The sequence below is a fragment of the Symphodus melops genome (genome assembly GCF_947650265.1).
Source record: "Symphodus melops genome assembly, chromosome: 19".
NCBI lineage: Eukaryota > Metazoa > Chordata > Actinopteri > Labriformes > Labridae > Symphodus > Symphodus melops.
Window position 1 is genome coordinate 20,592,134 of NC_136709.1, and position 25,643 is coordinate 20,617,776.

At 40.4% G+C, this 25,643-nt stretch overlaps 3 protein-coding genes across 7 annotated transcripts in view; 1 reads left to right on the forward strand and 2 right to left on the reverse strand.

Annotated features, from left to right (window-relative positions):
• Nucleotides 1-619: 619 nt before the first annotated feature.
• LOC306840504 (protein LBH-like) lies at nucleotides 620-6,175 on the reverse strand. Of its 2 annotated transcripts, none has more exons than XM_079369843.1 (4): nucleotides 5,962-6,175; nucleotides 2,841-2,919; nucleotides 2,062-2,236; nucleotides 620-1,708 (listed from the first exon to the last, which is right to left on the reverse strand). In XM_079369843.1, exons 2-4 carry the CDS (start codon nucleotides 2,916-2,918, stop codon nucleotides 1,647-1,649), a joined length of 315 nt encoding a protein of 104 aa, XP_079225969.1. In that variant the 5' UTR covers nucleotide 2,919; nucleotides 5,962-6,175; the 3' UTR covers nucleotides 620-1,646. The 2 variants fall into 2 exon arrangements, with proteins under 2 accessions (XP_079225969.1, XP_079225968.1); XM_079369842.1 differs by lacking the exon at nucleotides 5,962-6,175 and adding an exon at nucleotides 4,022-4,245.
• Nucleotides 6,176-7,247: 1,072 nt separating this feature from the next.
• LOC306840485 (phospholipase B1, membrane-associated-like) overlaps nucleotides 7,248-25,643 on the forward strand; it is a 70,550-nt gene continuing 52,154 nt past the window's right edge. For 3 of the 4 annotated variants that reach the window (XM_079369810.1, XM_079369811.1, XM_079369812.1), the window contains exons 1-2: nucleotides 22,892-22,991; nucleotides 24,244-24,336. The gene's annotated coding sequence lies outside the window, so the exon portion shown is untranslated. Of the gene's footprint in view, nucleotides 7,302-22,891; nucleotides 22,992-24,243; nucleotides 24,337-25,643 lie in introns of those variants that run through there. The other variant, XM_079369813.1, reaches the window with a different exon arrangement.
• LOC306840192 (uncharacterized protein) lies at nucleotides 9,183-24,294 on the reverse strand. The gene is made up of 5 exons (XM_079369288.1): nucleotides 24,209-24,294; nucleotides 23,096-23,209; nucleotides 22,812-22,965; nucleotides 21,994-22,154; nucleotides 9,183-21,902 (listed from the first exon to the last, which is right to left on the reverse strand). The coding sequence occupies exons 1-5, from the start codon at nucleotides 24,236-24,238 to the stop codon at nucleotides 10,110-10,112; spliced, it is 12,252 nt and encodes a 4,083-aa protein (XP_079225414.1). The 5' UTR covers nucleotides 24,239-24,294; the 3' UTR covers nucleotides 9,183-10,109.

Sequence of the window (25,643 nt, forward strand, 5' to 3'; positions counted from 1 at the left end):
CTGAATTACTGGCAGCTCATGCGTACGGAGAGCCTTCGCTGCTTTTGTGCCAGCTAAAAGTGCAAATGAGTCAAAAACACTTTTAATGCACTCCAGAGTGAGGCGACAGCTTCCCGAAGATGCAACTCAACAGTACATGTCAAAAAACCCGACGCTGAGCTAATGCTAACTGCTAGCGGCTGCTTCGTTTTATTGGAATACGTCTTTGTTACTATGACGACGCTTCAGGTGACTCACAAGATCCAGTGTTAAAACTCCTCCCCTCTGAGTCCTTTGTGGCACACGTGTTACTCTCCTCCGACACGGAGCGAAACATCCAGCGTGGTGACGCCACGAGACCCGTCGCTGCGGCTGCGCTCCTTCTTCTTCTTCTGTGTTTAAAATTTTAAACGCCATCATTATCCGATGATTTTATCGGTTCAAATTTTGTTTTTTGAATAATTAAAAATGATGCGATAGTCCTCATGTCGGCGGATAAATCATTGTAACACATACATGTATCACGGATCTCTTTCTTTTAAACTCTGGAGGACAAAAAACGATCATCCAATCAGAGTTCATCTTCACGTCGTCCGCCACAGAACACAAGAAAAAAAAATAATAATCAAAGAACATTACAAGAATTTTGGAAAGGTTTATTACTTGTGCAATAATTTAGGCTTCTAGTATTTTAAAAAATATCATGTCTGTGACAAGCGACTCACATCTAAAATATACCGATTATTATTATTATTATTATTATTATTATTAATATTAACTTCTGTAACAAAATGGAAAATCCTGTGAACATATTGCTTTAATATCCTAAATAAAACAGAACACGTTACTTTCCCTTGAACACCGAATGTATAAAGACATTTAATAATATGATATTAAAGAACGAGTCATAATAACATCGATAAAGTGTTGAAGGCTTCTTCTGTCAAATCTTCAAAAACATCGTAGCTAGTTTTACAAAGTGAACCAAGATCACCAGACGACAGCAGTCACCACCGAACACACAGTGACGTTATTTACACCGAGACTTCATGTAAAAACTGTGCACAGAATACAGCAGCTACTGTTAGAAGTCGGAGTAGTAATATGGCACACACGAGCTAAATACTTAAGACAGCATTTAGAAACATCTGTCCGGGTTTTAAAAAAAATCACATCATGGGACATCTGGACAGAAAGGCTTGGAGCCAGAGAGAAAATCTAATTTAGCAAATTCAAAAATAACAAAATCACAAAGCTGGAGATGTGAAAACAGTCGTGGTAGCGTGTGTGTGATGTGTGTGTACTTTAAATTGTGACTGCTGCCAGGTGTTACGTCGGCTTCTCGTGAAAAGAGAACAGCCGAAAGGCAATAACGTCGTAATGGCAGCTTGGTCCCTTCGATCTTCATGAGTTGACACGTCTCAGAGCGAGCTCTTTCATGTGAAATGAAGAGCACATGGAATTAAAAACACCTTCTCTAAATGTATTAAAGAAAGGTGCCGACACAACTCTGGCTCCAAGCCCCGTGATCTGGTGTTTGGGAATCTGTTTAGTCTCCGCGATCTTTCTATCCTTAATGCAGTTTGCTCCTCTGTCCGACTCTCTCTCATTCATCCAAGTCTGTATACACTCACAGTAACAGTGGACTACACGAGAGGACGGTTTGTTCAGTCCTGCATCTCCGCCCCCGTGGCCTCCTCGTCCACGTCCACATTCAACTGTTCATCACCTGGAAAGAGACACGAAGACGCCGGATTACTCCCCGACTCTGTCCGACTTTGGATTTCTTCGTTTGTTTTGTTTTTTTAAAAAACGTGACAGAACACAAAGACGGAACAAGACAAACGATTCATAGGTCACGTCTCTCCAGTTTCCTGCTCCTCCCACTGTCCCGTCAAAATAAAGGCATAAAAAGCCACAAAAGAAAAGAACATTCACTGAAAGTGAAGTTGCCGATCAGTGTCTTGCCCAAGGACACTTCAACATGAGGCTGCAGGAGCTTTACGCTATGATGCGTCTAGTAGCTATAGCATTGCTTTAAGCTAAAGGCTAAACAAACTGTGAGCCAACACTTGTCCTCACCTGCAGTTTGTCCCTCCGCACACTGTCTCCCGCTTTTGGCATCCGGAGAGCTCGGCTCGTCCGGCGGCCAGCGGAGCTCGCCGCTCTCCACCTCGGTCGCGTCGGACGGCTCCACCACGATGGAGGGAAGCCTCTTGGACAGCTTTGGATACCTCTCGTGGGTATCTGGGAAAATCTGTTTGACGCTTGTGTAAAGGTGGGATAAGACATCAGGGCTCACAACACATGAACGAACAACAATGCGGTAAAAATAGGATTAGGAATCATCAGATGACTTCGCTCAGTTATTTCTCTGATCTCTAACTTCAAATGTGATGCTGTCGTTTCTATTTCCTCATTGAATTGTACGCTAAATTCTCCTGGTCCGACAACCCTGGAACAAAGAAACTATGTGTGTTGAGCCTGTTTACCAAAAAGAGACCCTTTCAGTGGAGATCAGACTGAGAAACAGGATTCATCACACAGAACATGACCGTATATCGCCTGAGTGATCGCCCAGCACACGCCACCTAATGATGATACATCATGTTTGGTAAATAAAACGTACAGTCGCAGATGATAACTCACTCATCTGGATGTGACACATACCATTTACTCTCGGCAGGACTGAGTCCAACCAAACACTTTCCTTGCGTCAGCCCACATTTTACTCCTGCTCATCACTCCTGTGACTCACGGCGTCACACTATTCTGTTTAAATAAAACTTGACTGCTTTGAAATCATCTAAACACACACACTTTTAAAACACACACACACACACACACAGCTGGAAGGATACTGCGTCCTGGTCTGCGGCTGCGCCACCCCCGCTAAAGTCCTCCGTAGCCGGCTCCAGAGAGTTCATCACCTCAGTCATCCTGCAGGAAAAAAAACATCAATCAGTAAACTGAACACCATCTCTCCTCGATGTTAAAGCCTCTTTCAGTCTTTGTAAGTCCACTGTTGGACAAAATGCTGCTCATATTAGAGAGGACGTCACCACGAGCGCAAAAGAAAGGAAATCAGTAACTGAAATGTACCAAAGACAGTTGAACCATGACAAACCGGAGAGTGTGCATGAACACTACATCAGGTGCTGAAAAAAAAAGAAGAAGAAGAAAAAGCATCTTGGGACAATCGGCACTCCACTTGAGCACAGCCTGTTTACATGCACAGTAAGCTACGGTTAGAGCGCCATTAGGCCGTTTAAATGGACTACTGTCCAAGTTTACAAGCACCAGAGAAAATCGATGTGACCGAGCAGAGGATGTAGCATCATAGCGCCCTTTACCTCCTTCATTATCTTCATATAAAAGCACACCTGGTTGCATCACTTATTTTAAATGCACTCTCGCTCTCTCTCATGGCGAGGATATCGATCTTCAACTTAAAATCAATGCCTCTTAAAATAACGTCCGACGACACCGGTCCTCTGCCCACCAGTAAAAAAAAACAAAAAAAAACAGACTTTACATGTGACAAGTTATCAGAAACACCACTTTCCATACAATCACACCAGGAGTTGCTGTTGCCATGGGGACGAGCGATTGAGATTGTATGCCTCTGATTGTCGGGAGTAGTGCACTTTGGCTGAGCGCACAAGGCCGAGAGCTGATTTAGGGGTATTCATGTGTGCCGATACGCTGCAATTACCTCCACCAGGACGGCGTGGGGTTGTTGTGAGACTTCTCTGAGAAACCACGGACTCGCTTCTGCCCTTCACCGCCGCAGCACAGAGACAATAAAGACCATTATTCCTCCTCATCAGACTCTTATTGTTCCTCTGGAGGGAATCTGTGCGGTCTCTGCGGCCACTCTCGAGCCCATCTTTAATATATTTAAAGAAAAAGAGAAGTGGAGAGGCTTGCACACAGCCAGATCTCATTTCTGAGAACTCACTCAGCGCTGACGTGAAGCGTAACAGACACAAGAATTTAAATGCAGATGCCAGGCGTGACGCTTTCTGTCATGCTTTCTTACCTGCTTCTCTGGCTGAATAATAATAACGCCTTCTTTGGAGTCGTTAAGGTCTGACACAAGGTGATCCATGTGTTAATGTGTCTGCCTCTCCGCTCAGCAGGTAGCTGCTTCACTTCAGCCTCAGCAGAGACATGAAACCCTTCACACACTTTAAATTTAAAGCTGGCTGAGGGGTTCACATGACTTGAGAGGAAACACTGTACATCCATTCATTGAGCTGAATGAAGCAGGCTGAATATCTTTGCCAAGAATAAAGCCTGGTTGTTGTTTTTCTGTGTGTTACAGTAAGTGTCACTTAAAGTCCCAGTGGGGAGTTTTTAGCTGGTTATGAAACTGAAATGACTAGTGATGCTTCTATAGAACCTTTACATGTTGGTGAGACCATCATCTAGTTAAGATGCACCATTTTCTCCACAGGGGGCGCCAAAACCAACAAAAAAATTAAAGCTCCATCCAAGAGCTTCAATTGAAGATTTTTTCTTTAACTGTCCTTGACTTGTAAGACTTTAAGTGATTTCAATATTTTGAAAAAAAACAAAACAAAAACATGACAAGTGAAGCTGATATTAAATGCAGAGACCCGATCTGATGCACATGATCGAAACCTCACGCTAAAATAGAAAACAGTTTTCTTTAGCAGTAGGTTGTCGACATAGTGCCTCAGCCTCCTTTCGTCTTCTTTGTTCTCAAATCAATATTCATCTAAATATATTTAGATTAGATTTTTAAGTTCATGTTTCAGGAACATTTGTCATTATTTTCTGACTTGATAATTACAGAGAGAAAAATTAATGATAAAGAAAAACAATCACACAGCTCTTTAATCACCTATAAGCCAAAAACCCACAGCAGCACCTTGATGCACCGCAGCTTCTCTCTACTGATGTTGAATTGCAGACTTGAGATTGGTGCCAGATTCTTGCACCTACTAGTATTAAAAAAAAAAACCAACACACAATCTGATCTTTACTTGAAACTCATCCAAATCTCCAGAAATCCATTCTGCCTGCAGCCACACAGTCTCATTCTCCATCCTCACTGTTTGCTTTTTTGGAAAAGAAAGATGTGACCTCGCATATTAAAATTCCTCCTCTCACGCTGTCCATCATGAGATCCATCACTGTGGAGACTGTCCGCAGCGCTTTCCCTGAGGACGACTAAAAAATCTGCTAAATTCCCGTATTTTCGATTTTGGAGATTCTGTAAGAATAACCACTCTTCTCTCTCCTTCTCTCTGTCCTTTATCGCCCCAGCTGCACTTCTTCTTTCTTTTTTTTTCTCCCCATATTTCATTTCTGCTGCTAAATCAGAGCCAGCAGCAACACCACCTCCTCAAATTCAGGTTGCTCGAATAACCCAGTAAGTTTGAACAGCCCAGGGGTGTGAAAAGAAAAACAAAAATCAACCCATTGCCACACATTGAGACAATGTTACTTAACATGCAGCCATCTGAAATGTTAATTTTTTCATGCAGTTACATCTGATTTCCTGTTCTAGATTTGACACAAATGCTCTTAGTTGATCTTTTAATGGCACACATTTTAGTGTAATACCTTTAATTCATGTACAGTTAACTGTATTTATCATGATTCAGGGCACATATAGGTTGGCTTGCAAGGCACACAACAGGTAGCCAGTGCTGCAGGTACCTGATACTATAAATAGATTTAAATATAAAACACAGCCTCTGCTACACCTACACTTCAACTGAAACACTTCACAGGCTGATCAGTGCTTTTTTGCCCACAATCCCACACACTGAACATCACCAATGCACACAGGTTTAATATTAATTCTACAGTCCTTTGGGATTTAATAAAAATAAAAAAAACTAATAAATTATGTAAGAACTTTAAAAAAAAATACTTTCTGAGTCAGTGTTGGAAAATAAGAAACGTTTGTCTAAGTGGTTCAAAGGTGGATAAAATCCGCAGCCTTACCTGTCGGCGGGCTGATCCAGAGTCTCAGAGCAGCGAGGTCTCCGTCCTCCGCTCCTTCATCACACTGATGCTGCTGCTGCTGCTGCTGATGAGGATGATGATGGTGCTGATGATGATGATGATGATGATGCAGGCTGTTGTGGGCGACAGGCGGCGGGGCGAGCGTGGCTCCCAGTGAAGTTGCCGCTCGCGTGGAAGTGTTCAGAGTCTGCGCAGAGCAGCCGGACGGATGTTGCCTTCAAGGTCCGAAATGTGCCGAGTAAGAAAAGACATGAAGAAGATAACCTATGCTGTTCATAAGGGCTGTTGTGGGAGTTCGGCTGCATGTGTGAGATTGTAGCTTTTATTTTACATATTTCATCAGCAACTTTAGAAGTCACCTTTGGATCCATTTTGGTTTCTAAAGTGTGTCTTTAGCTGGGAAGCTATTTCCAACTAAAGCGTTGCCTATTACTGGCGAGATAATGTTGGAAGATTTGCAACTGATTGAGAGTAATCATTTCACCTTGACCTAACTCGTTCTTTAATGAAACACTTCCGAAAACGTTAAATTCTATCTCAACATCTCAATCATCGGTTATTCTTGAAGCTGGGAAAAACGACGCGCACTTGAAGGCACCATCTTATCAGGTGAAACGGCCGTTAATGACCGTTAATTTACATCTGCTAATATTCTTAGCTGATTTTATCTCGTAACTTTCCTCATTGTCCTTCACAGAGTTAAAGTTTTCAGTTTTTAAATGCTTTTTTTTAACTTTATGGTTCTCACAAGAAGTTTAAAGTTTGTGAAGGTTTCTATCAAACAGCTCCAAAACCATTAGCAAGATACCTAGCTTAGCATTGTCTGTTAGCACTAAATGGCATCATGCATTTTATTTATTTACCTGTAATTAACTTTTCCTCATCATTTTTCAACCCAAGCATACAAAAAGTGTAAGTCTACTTATTAGCTGTGTCTCCCTCTAGTGTACAAATGTCTGCAAACTCCTACAAAGGGCCTGTTGTGTTCATTAAGTAGTTTTTTTTAAATATATCTTTATTGATTGTTTCTTAGGTTTTTCTATTTTTTCTTTGTAAAATACTTTTTAGCTAAATGTAATATGAAGCCAGGACAGTGAAAGCCACATGTTGGCATCAAAAAGTTAATTTGTTAAACCGTGAACCAAACACTGAGACTTAAGCATTCAAATGCGTATCTTTATTTGCACTGAAAAAGTTTAACATTTTATTTCATTTTGACTTTTTTTTATTTGCATTGTGTTGTGTTTTGCAGTGAATATCGGCTGAAGCAGGAACCATGAGCTCCAGGTGAATTCGTAGAGACACCATCAAAGAGGAAGGTGGGTTCATGGTCCTCAATCTGCAGAGCAAGGCTCTCACACCCCCCCCCCCCCCCCCCCCAAAAAAAAGGTGACATACAGCAGAAAAACGAAAACCACTTGCATCGCAAACAAAAAAAATCTATCATTAAAAAAGGAGTGACGTAGTAGCAGAAGATAGTCACTGAAAAATAAGCCAGACTAAAAAAGAACTATCAAAATAAAATAATTGAATGCATGTGTTTTGCTCTTTCAGTGAAACTGTCAGTATAACTTTTTATAATACATGTCTTTCAATGCCTATGTTTCTTTTTTTGGTTCAGAATTTGTTTTCAAAGTAAAAATGTTGCCGTCGCTGTCCTGGCTCCACAATTTTAGCATAATAACATATTTTGGGAACAAACTGTGACTCTATATTTAGTAAAAGTCCCAGAAGATTGCTACTGCCAGAAGTAAGAGTATTCATTCAAAACTCTCGTGAATTTATTCTGACTTTGGAAATGTGTCTGTGCCTCTGAAATTGCTTGAAAAGTCGTTTGCTGTAAGGCCAGCTATAAATGGCTAAAACATCACATACATGATATAAGTGAAGATGGATCCTTTAGTTTCTGACTGAGACATTTTATTGAAACCAGAAACACAGAAGAATCTTCTGGTTTACAGCTGCTTCAATCAGGAAACAAATGTTTTGAGAAGAACAAAGAAAATGTAAAGCGCTCAATTGACTGTAGGGTTGCCACATTTTCACTACCAAATTAGTGACAAAATGAATGAATGCCACAGCGGTCTGTGATTGCAGTGTGTAGCATGTATTATATGTTGTTATACTTAAACGACATATAAGCTCCAACTTACTTGTTATGTAAGTTTATTAAATCCTCTAAAAAGCAGACTTCTAAAGTCCAAAGTTAAGTCTAAAATATTCCGTTCTTTACCTTGGGACCCCTGCCACCACCTTGCTGATATTGCTCGCACCTTTTCCTAGCGTGGCCTTCTTGTGCATCCCTGAAGCGTGGCGTGTAAGATCACCGTGGCCTCTTGAAGATTCCCAATGGCAGAAAGTGGAGAAGCTCTTCGTTGTTTGTCGCAGCTGGCTTACCCCACTTCATCTTTGCTTCCCGTTACTTTTCTTTTGAGGCCAGTTGATGCATATATGTAGTATATTGTCATCATATGTGACAAGGTGTCTCCCACTGAAGACAAACAAATTATATCTGTATAGTTAACATGATGTTTTTGTCTATGGAGTCTGGTGGCTCTGAAAAGGGCAATGCAACATCTGTTACTGATCCTCTGCAGGGATCGTTTCTCTATTGTTTCCAATATTTACAAATTAGGGCCCGACCAACATGGAATTTACCATTTATTGCATTAATACCTCATATGCAGTTGTTAAACAATTGTGGAAAAGATTTATAATGAAGACAAGATGGTTGGAGAGTAACTGGAGAGTAAAATGTGCATGTACATACATCACAACTTGACTCTCTGGAGAGAGTTAATACTTGTTATCCATATAGCGCCTTCTGCTGGTGACAGAAAAGTGCTAGTGTTATACAATTATTGGTAAATGAAATGCTATTTGACTGATTTAAAAAAAAAAAAAATCACCACATATCTGGGATAAAATTAGCCGATACCAATAGCTTTTTGATAAACTAATATCAATTAATTTCTTGGGCTCCAGTAAACATATTAAGTTATTGTGCCCAAGTTTAGAAGGTACTGAAATCACAACTTATTGCAAATAAGAGCACGAGTTATTTTCAAATGTAGCTTTTCTAAAAGATCACAAACTTTGAGCGATTTCAATATACAGAATAAACTGAAGACAAAAACCCTAATCAGGTTTGAAACTAGCTGACTGTCATTAGCTACTGCATCAGCTTCAGCCATGTTTATGTAAAGAAGTATTTATTCAGTGTGTGAAACTTTGCAAATGATTCCTGGAATTCAAAAAGGTGAAGTGATGAAATAAAAACTCCAGAGATCATTAACAGCTATTTACAGACAGTTTAATATCTCCACTTTGTACAGTGATATGGGAGGAGAAACATACTGTTGACATATATATTTATTACTGTAGCAAATTAGCTTCTAAGCAAAATATTTATTCAAATATAATTGCAGCAGTACACTGATTGTGTTTGATTATAAGCATCTCATTTCAACTCTGCAATACTATTTTGTCTTTACACTTAAAGCAACAGCAACAAGAACGTCTTATACAGAATTCTTTGTCTGCCAAATACTGCACAAGTGGCTTGTAGGTGATATCTAGTGTCAACTTTGCATTTCAATTATTGTAAACATATTTTGGAATGTCATTAACAGTGATTGTTTTTTGCACCAGTCTTGTTCAAATCAGGCTTTTTTTTTTTTTTTTTTTTAATCAAATGCACAGGTGATTATCTGATAAATACGGTAAGTTGATCAGTGCTGTTCATAAAAACGTTTGTAATGACAAAGATAATACATGTTCATAAGCAAAAGGCATGGCTCACTTTCGTGACGTACATAAGCAAGAATATTTGGGAAAGTCGTACTTTGCTGGAAGTTACGCTGAGCTTATTGACAACGTCACATTGTCAGTTTGAATTAGATGACTTCAACTCTTTACAGGTCAACAACATGCAACCAGAGATTGAAGTTAACGCCTGATCTGGAGACAAATTCTCTGCTTAAACTGGTAAATTTAACGTGCTATAAACCCTTTTCTAGTCACCAAAAATGTTTTTAATGTCCCACGTCTGCCTCCTAACGGACTGACGGTGGAATTGAGTCTGGCCATGAGCCTAGACATACAGTCATAATTTAAACCAAGTTATTTCATTTTTCAGCCTCGTCAAAGAACCTCATTTTGTCTGAGTGCACAGTCTCCCTAAGTCGTTGAATAGAAGAAGCCGTCTCGCCTGAGATGTGCTCAGCGGAGTCTAACATGCGCGTGATTTGTTTAGTTATAACAACAGTTTCTTTGCTTTCACTTCTTTCACTTGATGTTTCTGTAACTAAATGTCTCTCAAAGACTGTTTTCTTGCTGCTTTTTGAATCTTCAACAGTCCATGATGCAGCTTCGTCACCCTCTGATCTAAGAGGAAGGCCTCCAACTGATTGCACTTGGACAGTAGTCAGAAGCTTGGCATGCTGTGCTTCTGGGGTTGCTTCTATGTTTGATGTAATAATGTGTATTTTTCCAGATTCCAGTCTGAGCGTGTCTTCAGATGAGGAAGAAACTCCAGATGACAGAATGGTTATTTTCTCAGGCAAGTTGGGTTCTACTGAGATCAGCTCAGTCCTTGTGGTGGAAGTGATGATCTTACTGTGCACTTCTCCGATTCCTGTGTTGGGATCAGAGTATTTAACAGTTACTTTGGTTGGAGAAGATAAAGACATGCCAACATGCTCACTTGTCATTGCGGAGCTAATATCAGCAAAGGCGTCTGATGACTGGACAGAACAGGTAGGGCTTACTGATTCGTCCACTGTTTCCCCTTCAGGGCTCTTTTCCGTCTTGTCTTTTCCAGGAATCTTTGGAGGTTCTGTTGGGGAGGACAGTCCAAACCTAGGAAATTTAAACCAACCTGTCCTCTCAGGACTTTTGGGGGTATCTTGTTTGGTATTTGTTTCATTTTCCTCTAACTTTCCACTGGGTTCATCTACTTTGTGGACTTCTTTTGAGTTTTCAAGATTTTCTCCCACGATGTCTGTTTTTGGAACGTCAAATTCCACGTCAAAATTCTGGAACATTTCTCCAATTGATGTGAAAGTCATTTTGGGGGATTTGTTCTCTTCTTTTGCCTCGATTTTAATTTCCAGCTGTTCTTCTAGACATTCAGCTTCGACGGATAAAGATTGGTCTTCAGGTTTGGGCTTTGAAAAGCTCATCTTTGGCATTTTAAATGACGGTAGTTTAAATTTACTTGGAGAGCCCTGACTTTCAGTTTCTGTTGTTGGTGTCTCAACATCTGTCTTGAACTCTACACTTGGACCTTTCAATTTTAATGGTGATCCTCCAATGTCTTTCGCCTTGGCTTCAGTGTCAGATGCTTTCATGTCGACACTAGATGCAGACTTAACTTCAATTTCAGGAAGTTTGACCTCAGCTTTAACTTCTGGTAGTTTAATCTCTATATCTTTCTGTGATGCATTGAACTCTTCTTGAGGTTCTTTTGCTTTTGGTAGTGCAATGCCAAACTTTGGCAATTTAAACTTGCTTCCTTGTCCATCATATTCGGTTTCAAGCTCGGTTATATTTTCTAGTTGAGGTTGCGTAACTATCACTTCTCCCTCCGGAAGAGAAACATCCACATGTGGAAGTTCAGCGCTGACCTCAGGTTCTTTAACACTTGACTTTGAGAAAGATAGTCTGGGTAGTGAAAATCTACTTTTTTTCAAGTTTGCATCGGTTTCTACCGCAGGGAGCTCTTCTGTTGTGATAGCCCCTGAAGGTCCCTGGACTTCAACATCTGGGGGACAGGGATCTTTGGCAACTTCTAATGAAACATCAACTTCGGCTGTTTCAAAATTCATATCACCATCAGAAGCTTTAGCACTTGTCCTTGAAAATGAAAACTTCGGAAATGTCCAACTTGGTCTCCTGAACTTGCCCTCAACCTCAACTGTAGGGGCATCTGGTACTGCGGTGGCATCTTTAGGTTCCTTAAATTCAACTTCAGGCAGTTTGACTTCAGCACTGGCCTCTGGTAGTGTGACATTCACATCTCTGTTTGATAAACTTACATCAATTTCAGGTCCTTTAACTTTGGGCATAGAGAAGCCAAATGTTGGCATTTTAATCTTGCTTTCTTTTCCATCATTTACAGTTTCAAGCTCTGCTATATTTTCTAGTTGAGGTTGTGTGACTACCACTTCCCCCTCTGGAAGAGAAACATCCACATGTGGAAGTTCAGCGCTGACCTCAGGTTCTTTAACACTTGACTTTGAGAAAGATAGTCTGGGAAGTGAAAATCTACTTTTTTTCAAGTTTGCATCAGTTTCTACCGCAGGGAGCTCTTCTGTTGTGATAGCCCCTGAAGGTCCCTGAACTTCAACGTCTGGGGGACAGGGATCTTCTTTGGCAACTTCTATTGAAGCATCAACTTCGGCTGTTTCAAAATTCATATCACCATCTGGAGCTTTAGCACCTGTCCTTGAAAATGAGAACTTCGGAAATGTCCAACTTGGTCTCCTGAATTTGCCCTCAACCTCAACTGTAGGGGCATCTGGTACTGCGGTGGCAGGTTCCTTAAATTCAACTTCAGGCAATTTGACTTCAGCACTGGCCTCTGGTAGTGTGACATTCACATCTCTGTTTGATAAACTTACATCAATTTCAGGTCCTTTAACTTTGGGCATGGAGATGCCAAATGTTGGCATTTTAAACTTGCTTCCTGATCCTTCCATTTCACTTCCTTTACTTTTCAGATCTACAGATAGGCCTTCAATGTCTGCACTGGGTCCTTTGACATCCATAGTAACTCCCTCTTTAGATACTTCCAGCTTTTCCTTCTCAACTTCAATGTTTTTGTCAATGGCAGGTACTTCCACACTGACCTGTGCAGCACCAAATTTGGGTAATTTAAATGTTGGCATTTTGAATTTCGTTGGTGATCCTTCAGTATTACTTGTCTGAACATGAACTTGTGGAGTTATCACTTCCACTTTGGTGGAAGGTTCAACATCAGAAATTTGAACCATAGCTTTGGCCTCTGGTAGTTTCACATCTACATCTTTCTTTGACAAGCTTAAATCAATATCAGGGTGTTGAACCTGAGACACTGAAAAACCTAGGCTTGGCATTTTAAACTTGCTCCCTTTTCCTTCATGTTCAATTCCTTTGGTTTTCATGTCTTTTGATTGACCTTCAATGTCGATATGGGGGGCTGCAATATCAACTGTGAGAACTTCTTCAGAGAGTTTTAAGTCAGCCCCATCAATTGTTAAGTCTTTGTTAGTTTCGGGCAATTCTATAGTGGCACTTGGAGTACCAACACCAAATTTTGGTAGCTTAAAAGTTGGCATCTTAAATTTTGATGGTGAGCCTTCTTTATCTTTTGTTTGAACTTTCATCTCAGGTGCTTTGAATTCCACTTCAGCAGAGGGTTTTTGCAGTTCAACTTCAGGTAGTTTAACTTCAGCTTTAGCTTCAGGGAGTGTCACATCTCTCTCCTTCTTTGATAGATTTATATCAATTTCAGGCCCTGATACTTTAGGCATTGTTATGCCAAACTTTGGCATTTTAAACTTGCCAGATTTTCCTTCATGTTCTGTTCCTGTCATTTTCATATCTATTGATGAGCCCTCAATGTCAACTGTGAGAACTTCCTCAGGAATTTTAATGTCTGCTCCATCAATTTTTAGGTCTTTGTTGGTTTCAGGTACTTCTGCAACGGCACTTGGCATTCCAACTCCAAATTTTGGTAGTTTAAATGTGGGCAACTTATACTTAGATGGTGATATTTCTGTATCCTTTTTCGCCATCTTGATCTCTGGAGCTTTGATTTCCAATTCAGCTGATGGTTTTTTCAGTTCCACGTCAGGGAGTTTGACATCAGCTTTGGCTTCTGGTAGTGTCACATCAACATCTTTCTTTGACAGATTTATGTCAATGTCTGGCCCTTTTACTTTTGGCATTGATACTCCTAGCTTCGGCATTTTAAACTTGCTACCCTTTTCTGGATGTTCAGTTCCTGAAGTTTTCATATCTATAGATGGACCCTTGATGTCAATGCTCGGTGCAGCAATGTTGATTTTGAGATCTTCTTCAGGAATATTCATGTCAGCCCCATCAATTTTAAGATCTTTGTTAGTTTCAGGTGCTTCCACATTGGCGCTTGGCATATTGACTCCAAATTTTGGTAGTTTAAATGTGGGCAACTTGTACTTTGATGGTGATACTTCTGTATCCTTTTTCGCCACCTTGATTTCCGGGGCTTTGATTTCCAATTCAGCAGAAGGTTTTTTTAGTTCCACGTCAGGAAGTTGGACTTCAGCTTTGGCTTCTGGTAGTGTCACATCAACATCTTTCTTTGACAGATTTATGTCAATGTCTGGCCCTTTTACTTTTGGCATTGATACTCCTAGCTTCGGCATTTTAAACTTGCTACCCTTTTCTGGATGTTCAGTTCCTGAAGTTTTCATATCTATGGATGGACCTTTGATGTCAATGCTCGGTGCAGCGATGTTGATTTTGAGATCTTCTTCAGGAATATTCATGTCAGCCCCATCAATTTTAAGATCTTTGTTAGTTTCAGGTACTTCCACGGTGGCGCTTGACATACTGACTCCAAATTTAGGTAGTTTGAATGTGGGCATCTTATACTTTGATGGTGAGCCGTCTTTGTCTTTTGTTTGAACTTTGATCTCAGGTGATTTAAATTCAACTTCTACAGAGGGTTTTTGCAGTTCAACATCAGGGAGTTTGACTTCAGCTGTGGCTTCTGGAAGTGCCATGTCTACATTTTTTGTGGATGAACTTAAATTAATTTCAGGCCCTGTTATGTTGGGCATTGTTATTCCAAACTTTGGCATTTTAAACTTGCTTCCTTTCACTTCTTGTTCTGTTCCTGTAGATTGCATCTCTATTGTAGGACCTTCAATTTCAATGTTGGGTGCTGCAACTGTGAGAACCTCTTCAGGAAATATAATTTCACCTCCATCTATTTTAAGGTCTTTGTTAGTTGCAGGCAGTTCTACATGGGCACTTGGAGACCCCATTCCAAATTTTGGTAGTTTGAATGTTGGCATCTTAAATTTTGATGGTGAGCCGTCTTTGTCTTTTTTTTTAAGTTTGATCTCAGGTTCTTTGAATTCTACTTCAGCAGAGGGTTTTTGCAGTTCAAGTTCAGGAAGTTTGACATCAGCTTTAGCTTCTGGTAGTGTAACATCTATATCTTTCTTTGATAGATTTATATCAATATCCGGCCCTTTTACTTTAGGTTTTGATATTCCTAACTTGGGCATTTTAAACTTGCTACCTTTCTCTGGATGTTCAATCACTGAAGTTTTCATGTCTATTGATGGACCCTCAATGTCAATGCTCGGTGCAGCAATGTTGATTTTAATATCTTTTTCAGGAATATTTATGTCAGCTCCATCAAGTTTGAGATCTCTGTTAGTTTCAGGCACTTCCACATTGGCACTTGGCATACTGACTCCAAATTTTGGTAGTTTGAGTGTGGGCATCTTGTACTTTGATGGTGAGCCATCTGTGTTCTTTGTCGCCACTTTGATTTCAGGAGCTTTTATTCCCAAATCAGCTGAAGGCTCTTTCACTTTAACATCAGGGAGTTTGACTTCGGCTTCGACCTCTGGAAGTGTCACATTTACGTCTTTCTTGGACAAACTTATATCAATATCAGGTTGTTTAACATGAGGCACATTGAAACCAAGACTTGGCATTTTAAACTTGCTTCCCTTTCCTACATGATCAGTTCCTGTAGTTTTCAACTCCATAGATGGGCCCTCAATGTCAATGTTGGGTGCTGCAATACCGACTTCAAGAACCTCTTCAGATATTTTTACATCAGCACCATCAATTTTGAGTTCTTTGTTAGTTTCAGGCAGTTCTATATGGGCACTTGGAGAACCCATTCCAAATTTTGGTAGTTTAAATGTGGGCATCTTAAATTTTGATGGTGATCCTTCTTTTGTTTGAAGTTTGATCTCAGGTGATTTGAATTCAACTTCTGCAGAGGGTTTTTGCAGTTCAACATCAGGGAGTTTGACTTCAGCAGTGACTTCTGGTAGTGCCAATTCTACATTTTTCGTGGATGAACTTAAATCAATTTCAGGCCCTTTTACGTTAGGCATTGTTATTCCAAACTTTGGCATTTTAAACTCGCTTCCTTTCACCTCTTGTTTTGCTCCTGTAGATTGCATTTCTATTGTGCGGCCTTCAATGTCAAGAATGGGTGCTGCAACTGTGAGAACCTCTTCCGGAATTTTTATTTCACCTCCATGGATTTTTACGTCCTTGTTAGTTTCAGGCACTTCCACAGTGGCACTTGGCAGACTAACTCCAAATTTTGGTAATTTGAATGTTGGCATCTTGAATTTTGTTGGTGATCCTACTGTGCTCTTCATTGCCACTTTGATTTCAGGATCTTTAATGTCCAATTCAGCAGAAGGCTCTTTAATTCTGACATCAGGGAGTTTGACTTCAGCCTTGACCTCTGGTAGTGTCACATTCACGTCTTTCTTAGACAAGCTTAAATCAATATCAGGCCCTTTAACTTGAGGCACATTGAAACCAAGACTTGGCATTTTAAACTTGCTTCCTTTTCCTACATGTTCAGTTCCTGTAGTTTTCAACTCTATGGATGGGCCTTCAATGTCAATACTGGGTGCTTTAATATCAACTTGGGGAACATCCTCAGATTTGATCTCCACATCAAATCCATCAATTTTGAGGTCCTTGTTAGTTTCAGGCAGTTCTACAGTGGCGCTGGGGATACTGACTCCAAATTTTGGTAGCTTAAAAGTTGGCATCTTAAATTTTGATGGTGAGCCTTCTTTATCTTTTGTTTGAACTTTCATCTCAGGTGCTTTGAATTCCACTTCAGCAGAGGGTTTTTGCAGTTCAACTTCAGGTAGTTTAACTTCAGCTTTAGCTTCAGGGAGTGTCACATCTCTCTCCTTCTTTGACAGATTTATATCAATTTCAGGCCCTGATACTTTAGGCATTGTTATGCCAAACTTTGGCATTTTAAACTTGCCAGATTTTCCTTCATGTTCTGTTCCTGTCATTTTCATATCTATTGATGAGCCCTCAATGTCAACTGTGAGAACTTCTTCAGGAATTTTAATGTCTGCTCCATCAATTTTTAGGTCTTTGTTGGTTTCAGGTACTTCTGCAACGGCACTTGGCATTCCAACTCCAAATTTTGGTAGTTTAAATGTGGGCAACTTGTACTTAGATGGTGATATTTCTGTATCCTTTTTCGCCATCTTGATCTCTGGAGCTTTGATTTCCAATTCAGCTGATGGTTTTTTCAGTTCCACGTCAGGGAGTTTGACATCAGCTTTGGCTTCTGGTAGTGTCACATCAACTTCTTTCTTAGATAAACTAAAATCAATTTCAGGCCCCGTTACCTCTGGCATTGTGAATCCAAACTTTGGCATTTTAAACTTGCTCCGTTCCCCGTCAACTTTTACTTCAACCTCTGGCAAATTGACCTCTGCTTCAACTTTTGGTAGATCGATATCTGTAGATGGCACTGATACTTGCAAGTCAGCTCCTTCAATTTTTAGATTTTTGTCCATATCAGGTACCTCAGTGCTGACATTTGGAGTTGTTGCTCCGAATTTGGGAAACTTGAATGTTGGCATTTTGAATTTCGAAGGTGATGCTTTTATGTTGCTTGATTGAGCCTCAATCTCAGGAGCTTTAATTTCCACTTTAGCAGAATGCTCTTTAAGTTTAACATCAGGGAGAATAACCTCTGCTTTGGCGCTTGGTTGTGTGGTGTCTACATCTGTCTTCGATAAGCTGAAGTCAAATTCAGGTCCTTTTACTTTAGGCATTGATATTCCAAACTTTGGCATCTTGAACTTGCTTTCTTGCCCAGCAAGTTCACCTTCAGACTGCAAGGTCTTTGATTCCAGCTGAGGGTTTTTCACCTCAATCTTTGCTTCTGGAATAGAAACATTCACTTTTCCAAGTTTTACATCAATTTCGGGAGCTTCTGGGAATTGGGCCTCAACATCTGGTAATTTGACATCCACAACTTTCTTCGGAGAGCTTGCATCTATTTTGGGACCTTGTACTTTTGGCAATGATATTCCAAACTTTGGTACTTTGAACTTGCCTTCTTTTCCCACACCTTCAGTTTCAGTCATTCTCACATCAACTGAAGGAACCACAATATCAATATTTTGTGCTGGAGCCTCAATTCCTCCTTCAGCAGAAGATTTTTTCAGGTCAACATCAGGGAGTTTTACTTCTGCATTGGCTTCTGATAGGGTCAGGTCTTTTTTGGTAAAGTTGAAATCAATTTCAGGCCCTTTAACTTTTGGCATTGAGATACCAAACTTAGGCATTTTGAACTTTCCATCTTTCCTTTCAAATTCAACATCTGTCTCCAAAGGTTTGAGTTCCACTTCAGGTTGTTCAACTTTCACCATAGCCTCTGGAATTGTCACTTCTGCTTTTCCAAGACTGACATCAATGTTGGGGGCATCTGGAAGTTTGATCCCAACCTTTGGTTGTGGTAATGCCATATCTACATCTGTCTTTGATAAACTTAAGTCAAGTTCTGGTCCTTTCACCTTCGGCAAATTGATTCCAAACGTTGGAATTTTAAACTCCCCAGAAGTTCCATCTGTTTCAAACTGTGGTGGTTTCATCTCCACATTTACTTTAGTGGTTTCTGGAAGTGAAACGCTTGAATCAAATTCGGGACCTTTAAGTTTTGGCGCTGAAGCTCCAAATTTGGGCATTTTCTTTTTGTGTCCTTTTCCATCAAGTTCAGCTTGTGTTTTCTTCACATCGAGAGATGGGCCCTTAATGTCAATGCTTGGTGCTGTAATTTCAACTGCACCTTCTTCAAGTGGTTTCAATTGTGTTTCAGGAATTGGAATACCTTTGTTCTTTTTAGATATTTCAACACCTGTATTTTGAGTAACACCTCCAAATTTGGGCATTTTGATAGAGGGCATTTTGAATTTGGATGGTGATCCATCTGTATTCTTTTCAACAGATTTGCCTTTTGAAACTTTAAAGTCCACTTTAGCAGAGGGTGCTTTTAGTTCAGCATCAGGGAATCTGACATCTGCTTTGGCTTCCGGTAGTTTCACATCTACGTCTTTCTTTGATAAGCTGAAGTCAATTTCAGGCAATTTTACTTTTGGCATTGTGATTTCCAACTTTGTAACCTTGCTTCCTTGCACATCAATTTCTGGTTCACTTTTTGGGTGTTGTTTATCCACAGAAACTTGAGGACCTTTAGGGATTTCAACCTCAGGTTTAGCCTCTGGTATTACATTAGCATCTTTGTTTGAGAAGCTCATATCAATTTCAGGTCCTTCTAATTTTGGCATTGTGATTCCAATCTTTGGCATTTTTATCTTGCCTCCATCTCTGTCAAGTTTACCTTCAGTCTGTGGAGGTTTGAGTTCCAAGTCAGGTTTTTTGACATCAATCTCTGGAGCTTCTGAGGGCTTGACCTCAGCATTGGCCTCTCGTAGTTTGGCATCAGCACCTTTCTTTGATACGCTGAAGTCAAATTGAGGCCCTTTGAATTTTGGCATTTTAATTCCTAACTCTGGCATCTTGATCTTGCTTTCCTGTCCATTAAGTTTGAGCTCAGTCTGCTGAGTTTTGATTTCAAGCTCAGATCTTTCAACATCCACCATTTTCTCTGGAATAGAAACATCCATGCCCCCAAGAGTAACTTCAACCCGAGGAACTTGTTGGTTTTCAGCCTCTGCTTTAGCTCCTGTTAGTGCAACATCCACACCTTTTTCTGATTGTCCTGTATTCATTGTACGTCCTTTCACCTTTGGCATTGAGAGGCCAAGATTTGGGATTTTGAACTTGCTCCTCTGTCCTTCTTGTCCAATCGTTGATATCTCTGGATCAATGGTTATGTCCATTGATGTGTGCTCCTTAGCTTCAACATATTTTACTTCATGTTTAATCTCTGGAAAGGAGATGTCGGCATTTGGCATTGAAGCGTCAAGATTAACACCAAAACCTGTAAGTCCAATGCCACCAATCTTTTCAACTGGTGAACCACTTGCTGAATCAATGTATTGAATCCCATCAATTTCAGGTACCTTCACATCAGATATGGCTCCTCCAATGTGCCCCATTGCTTTCTTTGTTTCAATTTTTGAGGTTTGTACTTCTTGGAGGAATATAGTCCTTTCTCCTTTGAAGTTGTCATCATTTTCCTGATTTAGATTTTGTTTTCTAAAGTCAAATCCAATATCAGGGACTTTTATGTCTGGCATTGCAATCCCAAAGCCAGATGTTGTTCTCTTTGCCTTCTTTGATGTCTTATCATCGCTTCCCAGAGCTCCAGCTTCTTCTGCTGCACTTTCCTTTCCAGGTATTATTATATCTTCTCGTTTATAAACCTCAGTTTTCATTTCTTTGTCACTCCATTTCTCTTGGGGTTTGTCTTTCTTTTCTATTTTGGTCTCAATTAGAAGTACCTCCGAAGCTAGCCCATCAGGTGCAATCTTTGGTAGTTTGACTGTGGTCTTGGGGATGCTTGCAGAGGCCGTTGTGTCAAACCTAGTAAAGTGTGTCTCATGTTTTGATTTGGTGTCGACAACTTTTGTAGGTGTTTTTACTGATATTCTTTGTGCATTGGCATCTATTACAGTTATTTCTTCGGGAATAAGCACACCTGATGTATCAACCTTAGGTAGCTTAAATCCTGGCAATTTTGAAACAGCTTCTTTAACACTGTCAACATCAATTGACATTGTCATTGTTTCGGATGTAATTTCATCATAATGTCCTGTATAAACCACTTTGGGTTCTTTTGTTCCTCTGGCTGTGGTCTTCCTCGACAAGTCCTCCATACCAGGAATCTCAATGTCTTCACGTTTGGGAAGTTGTGTTTTGGAAAGACTGCTTTTTGACAGTCGTTCGTAAGGGTCGTCTTTAACATCACTTGTAGGAGGCACAATTTTAGTTGTGCTGTCCTCAATATTTACATTTGTTTTTTGAATATCCTCCTCTATGGCAATGTCACCAAAGCCTATTTTTGGCAATTTGAATGTCTTGGTTTCTTGTTTTTGTTTGTTGTCTTTGTCTTTTTTTGTTTTTGCTTCTTCTTTCTTTGGAGATTTTTTCACAATTGCAACATCAGATATTTCCAGTTCCACCTTTGGCAAGCTTGTCACTTGTTTGGCTGAGATGGCGCCAGGTGCTTGTTCATCTCCCTGTCGCTCTTTGTGTATCTGAACACTTGGGATGACGTTTGATTTTTCACTTTCAAGTTGATCTGCTACTTCAATACTTGCCCCCAGTGTTTTCAACCTCTTTGGTGAGGCTTTTGCTTTTGCTTCTTTTTTGTGTGATTTATCCTTTCCCAAAATTTTAATTTTTAATTCTGACCTTTCTTTCTTCTTCTTCTTTCCCTCGGGAGACTTTGCACCAGAAGGGCTTTCTTGATTTGCCAGAGCCACAGTTAGATCTTCTGTTTTCAAAGTGCTATCAATAGTTATGAGCTCCGACTTGTGTATCAGATTTTGTTCATTTTGCAAGTCTTCCGAAATGGCTTTTAGATCCCCTGTCACATATACGTCAGGGGTTTCTCCAGAGGAGCTTTCAACGCACTCAGGTGAAAGCATTTTGCCGGTTGTTGCAGTGTCTGTGTCCAGATCTTCAGACGAACCTACGCGGCCTCTCTTTTTCAGAAAAGAAAGCCTAATTTTATTCTTCTTTTTGCCTTTGACAGCATCCTGGGATTTTATCGGAGACTCTGTGTCACTTGTCGGGGGACTAAGCTCAAGCTTTCTCTGCTCGTCGGCCTCTGAGGAACTGTGAGACCTTGTAAAGTTGGACTTCCTTCCTAGGGTGTGAAACTTGGGCCATGAAATGCGTGCATCACTACGCCTTTTGGTTTTCCCGGGCTCCCTCATCTCTGGAGTAAACGTGTCGTCCTCCTGTTGAGAAACAGAATTATAAAAAAAAAACATTTCAGTCTTAAGACTATTTATCGCAAAGACTCTGGTGAGATAGCAGGAAAATATTTACAGGGATGACGTCCGATTCCAAGATGGGTTCGGTGTCTGTGATGTCCGGTTTGCGTTTCAAGCAGAGCTTCACTTTGTACGCTTGAGCGTGCTCCAGAATCTGAATGGCGTCCTCGTATGGAACATTGTCAAAATACACAGTGGCACTCAGAACCTGATCACCTGTATGGACAAGAGCAAAATATTTCAGAAGAACTTATATGAGAAGGCATTCAGACTCTGAACCTGATTTTTTAAGAGATAAAAAAGACATTTCTTTTTTTTGTTCAGGTACAGTAATCACATTTATGAAGACAAAAGCAGTGTTTTCATATTTCTAATTTGGAATGACAGTTTCTACATCTGTGCCAATATTCATTTAAACTTTAAAATAAAAAAACAAACCCAGCAAGATATACGTCATTACAAAATAGTAAAATACAAGTATGTCTGTTGTTTTTCAATAAATCCACTTAGAAGCATCATTAATCCTGCATTCGTTCATACATACATTTGTTGTGGAATATTAGTGATGTGATGTGTTTTAATACTCTAATTCGGTCTCGGTCTTGAGGCCACTTTTTGAAGGTCTGGACTCGGGATCAAAGCTTTTTTACTCGGTCTTATCTTGGTTTCAGACTGGGCGGACTAGCCACTGATGTCCGTGTCTTTATGGTGATCAGAAGGAAAACGCTTCCTTCTCAAAGAGCACATTTACCCCCCCCCCCCCGGCTGCAACCGTTTATGCCTTGCTGTAAAACCAATCGCCCTTTGGGGACGTATAAAGTCTTTCTAGGAAGTAATAGTAGTAGTAGAAGTAGTAAGTGGTTTCTTGTTTACCTTCTTTCAGTTTCAGACTTTTTGAGGCTGGTGACTCTGGTACCACTTCCTTAATGAAGAGCCCCTCTCGCCCCCCTCCACCGTAAATGAGACCCTCTGCGCCTCCATCTTGGGCTGTTTTCACGATCACCTCAGACTCAGGGCTGTGAGCCTCCTGTCAACACGTCAGAGTTAGAACAGGTAAGAATCACTTCACCTCCACCTGTGTCATTCTCCGCCCAACACAGCACGAGGGCTTTCACGGATCGATACAGAACAAAGAGGAGAAGCTGTGAATGTCTCACCTTCAGTTTGTGTGTCTTTGATGTGGAGCGCTTTTCAAACATCGACCCAAGCCCAGACTTTTTACTTTTCTTTCCGCCCCCACCTTTGCGATGTGGGTCATGCTCCGCTTCACACTAAAAAGGAAAGTAGACATTTTTTTTTTTTTTTTTTTTTACAAAACACTGAAAAGACAGCGCAGTTATAGTCAGAACGTCGGCAGCAGAGAAACTCCTTCAACAGGCTTTCCTCAACTATTTGCTCTGAAAGGGAATTGTAGATGAAATACTGTGCAGCAATACACAGAGCAGCTGAGTCATTATTACTATATGCATCTGGAAGCAAAACAAAGCCCATCTCAGATCACTTCCTGTTGCCTGGACAACCATTAAAAGCATTTCACCTGTAGTGGGTTACTTTGTTTATGAATCCCTTAAATCAGCTTGTTGGAGTTTCACCTTTTTGTAACTTCTAAATTGTAACACTCCTCCTCCTCCTCGTGGGACAAAAAGCCCGATCAGGAACAGGCAAGAATAAATAAAATCCATGTTTATGTGTTTCAGAATACAAAGTGAACTATCTTTGTGGCTTTTCTACAAACTTTAAATGATCTACATGTTTGTAACTTTAATCTGTGACTTCATGTGGAACAGTCCTGTCTTCTTCATTTTCACTCATCTTTGCGTAAAGACTTTAACTGTCCACCTCGTACTTTGAGCGCACAGATAGCTTCGTGTCCCGACGAAATGAGCCAAACACAGGCTTCCTTCTCTGGGTCACAAGCCTGTTTTTCTAACTTCATTTGTGTGAGTCCATGAACACCAACAGACTGTTCAAGGACTCTGTGTGTTTACAAGTAGCCTATTTAGGTAACCAGGTTATAGTCTGGTCTCTGTGATAACACTGTTTCTAAAATATCTGGCTGTAAAGAAATCTACTTTCCTGAGCTGTGGGATTATGAAAAATAAGAAGATTACTGCTGAAAACACCTGATTTCTTGGCCTAATTGATACGTTCACTGTGTTTTCAGGTCATTAAACATCTTTTAAAAAGGAGTTCTTTGTAATGGAAGTGTAATCTGGATCAGGATTTCTTTCCTGTGTAGCATGCAGGATGTGTGTGTGTGTGCTTTTTACCTCTTTGTCACTGTCTGTGTATTTGTCCATTTCAGGATACTCGTCGACGGGGGACGATCCTTGAGGACGTGGTCTCTCTCCCTCAGTGAACTGAGACGGCTCGTCACATATCTGCGATAGGACATCGGGTCAGTGAGCACCAAAACAGTCACCCAGTCTTTTCCCAAAACAGCTGTTGTGATTCATTTTAAAGAGACATTTGAGTCACTTTCAGTCGTCTGCTTAAACATCCTCTCTTCTTCATAGCCCCCTGAAAACAACAAGTTAGGTTATCTTGAGTAGCTCTCCTTGATGAATAAAGTGTGAACACGCCTCGCTCTGCCAATGGCTATTTGGCGTCTAACAAATCCGTCACACTGGTTGTGTGGCAGCGTTAGTCGGTCTGACAGTCCAACACTTTCCAGAGGAAATGATGAAAATAATAATTTGATAAAATTCCCATGAAACAAACGGCTACAGACATCAATTGTAACCACAAGGATTAATCTTTTAGGACTAATCACCTTAAAAGTGTTGAGCAAGGGCCTTTGTGTAAGTAGCTCAATCGAGAAGGCTGTTTGTTTAAATGTGTCAGACATATTTTTTTATCAGAATTCAGGTCAATCAGATCAGACTCGACATCAGATGAACTCGATTTTCTAGGATTCCAGACCAGGACTGAAACAGTTCATGAGGACATCCCACATGTTTCTGAGACTTACTTACATATTCAGTTTCATTTAGCTGTTTCTCTTTAGTGAGCCCAAGAGAGAAACCTTTAGAAACATATTTAATAAACGTTTCCTTTATATTCCAGTCAAAGTAAGATACTCACTGAGTTGTCCTCTGGTACAGGCTCTGCTCCTCTCAGCCTCCGACCGCCTCCTGCAGAAAAAACATATGCACATTAACAAACTAAACATTTCTGTAAGAACATCTGCTGATTGGTAAATGATGTCAGAAATATTACAACTTTATTGCAACAGGCTACACCAGCACATGTGAATAACTTAATCTGAAAAAATGGGTTGCGTGGTGATTAACAGCTGAAGGGGAAAATTTGCACAATGGAATTTTTTTTTTTTTTCGCAGCGCCAGTCTTGATCTGAGCAAAGTCCTTTTTCTCAAAAAGGCATTGCAAATCTTTCAACACCACAGTCAATGTAAGAGATCCCAGAACGCAATTTCTGTAAGTCCTTCGATATTCAGTTAAATGAGTGTGAAACACTGTGAGGTTACTGAGACCCTGCACACCTGTACGAGCAGAGAATTAAAAGTCAAGCTCTAGTTTTTCTGCATTTTTGTGTTTTTGAGCTGTAAGTGGAGACTTCTACCCTGTTTGACTCCTGACGCTTGTTTTGAGTCTGAGAGAGACACTGGAGCCGATGATGAGACTATTTAGAGTTCTTCCTGGCAATAATTCCCCCAGGGACCGGCTGCCTCCTTCGCCCGTTAA

Bases quoted from the DNA above. Each gene is read 5' to 3' on its own strand.
- LOC306840504 (XM_079369842.1), bottom strand. From the start codon at position 4,230: ATGGATGTACAGTGTTTCCTCTCAAGTCATGTGAACCCCTCAGCCAGC. The intron at 2,920-4,021 runs GTAAGAAAGCAT...TTTTTCCTGCAG, and splicing joins TTATTCAGCCAGAGAAGCAG to GATGACTGAGGTGATGAACT. The intron at 2,237-2,840 runs GTATCCTTCCAG...AGCGTCAAACAG, and splicing joins CAGCCGCAGACCAGGACGCA to ATTTTCCCAGATACCCACGA.
- LOC306840192 (XM_079369288.1), bottom strand. From the start codon at position 24,238: ATGGACAAATACACAGACAGTGACAAAGAG. The intron at 22,966-23,095 runs GTGAGACATTCA...ACGTGTTGACAG, and splicing joins CAAAGACACACAAACTGAAG to GAGGCTCACAGCCCTGAGTC. The intron at 22,155-22,811 runs GTAAACAAGAAA...TTGTCCATACAG, and splicing joins AAGTCTGAAACTGAAAGAAG to GTGATCAGGTTCTGAGTGCC.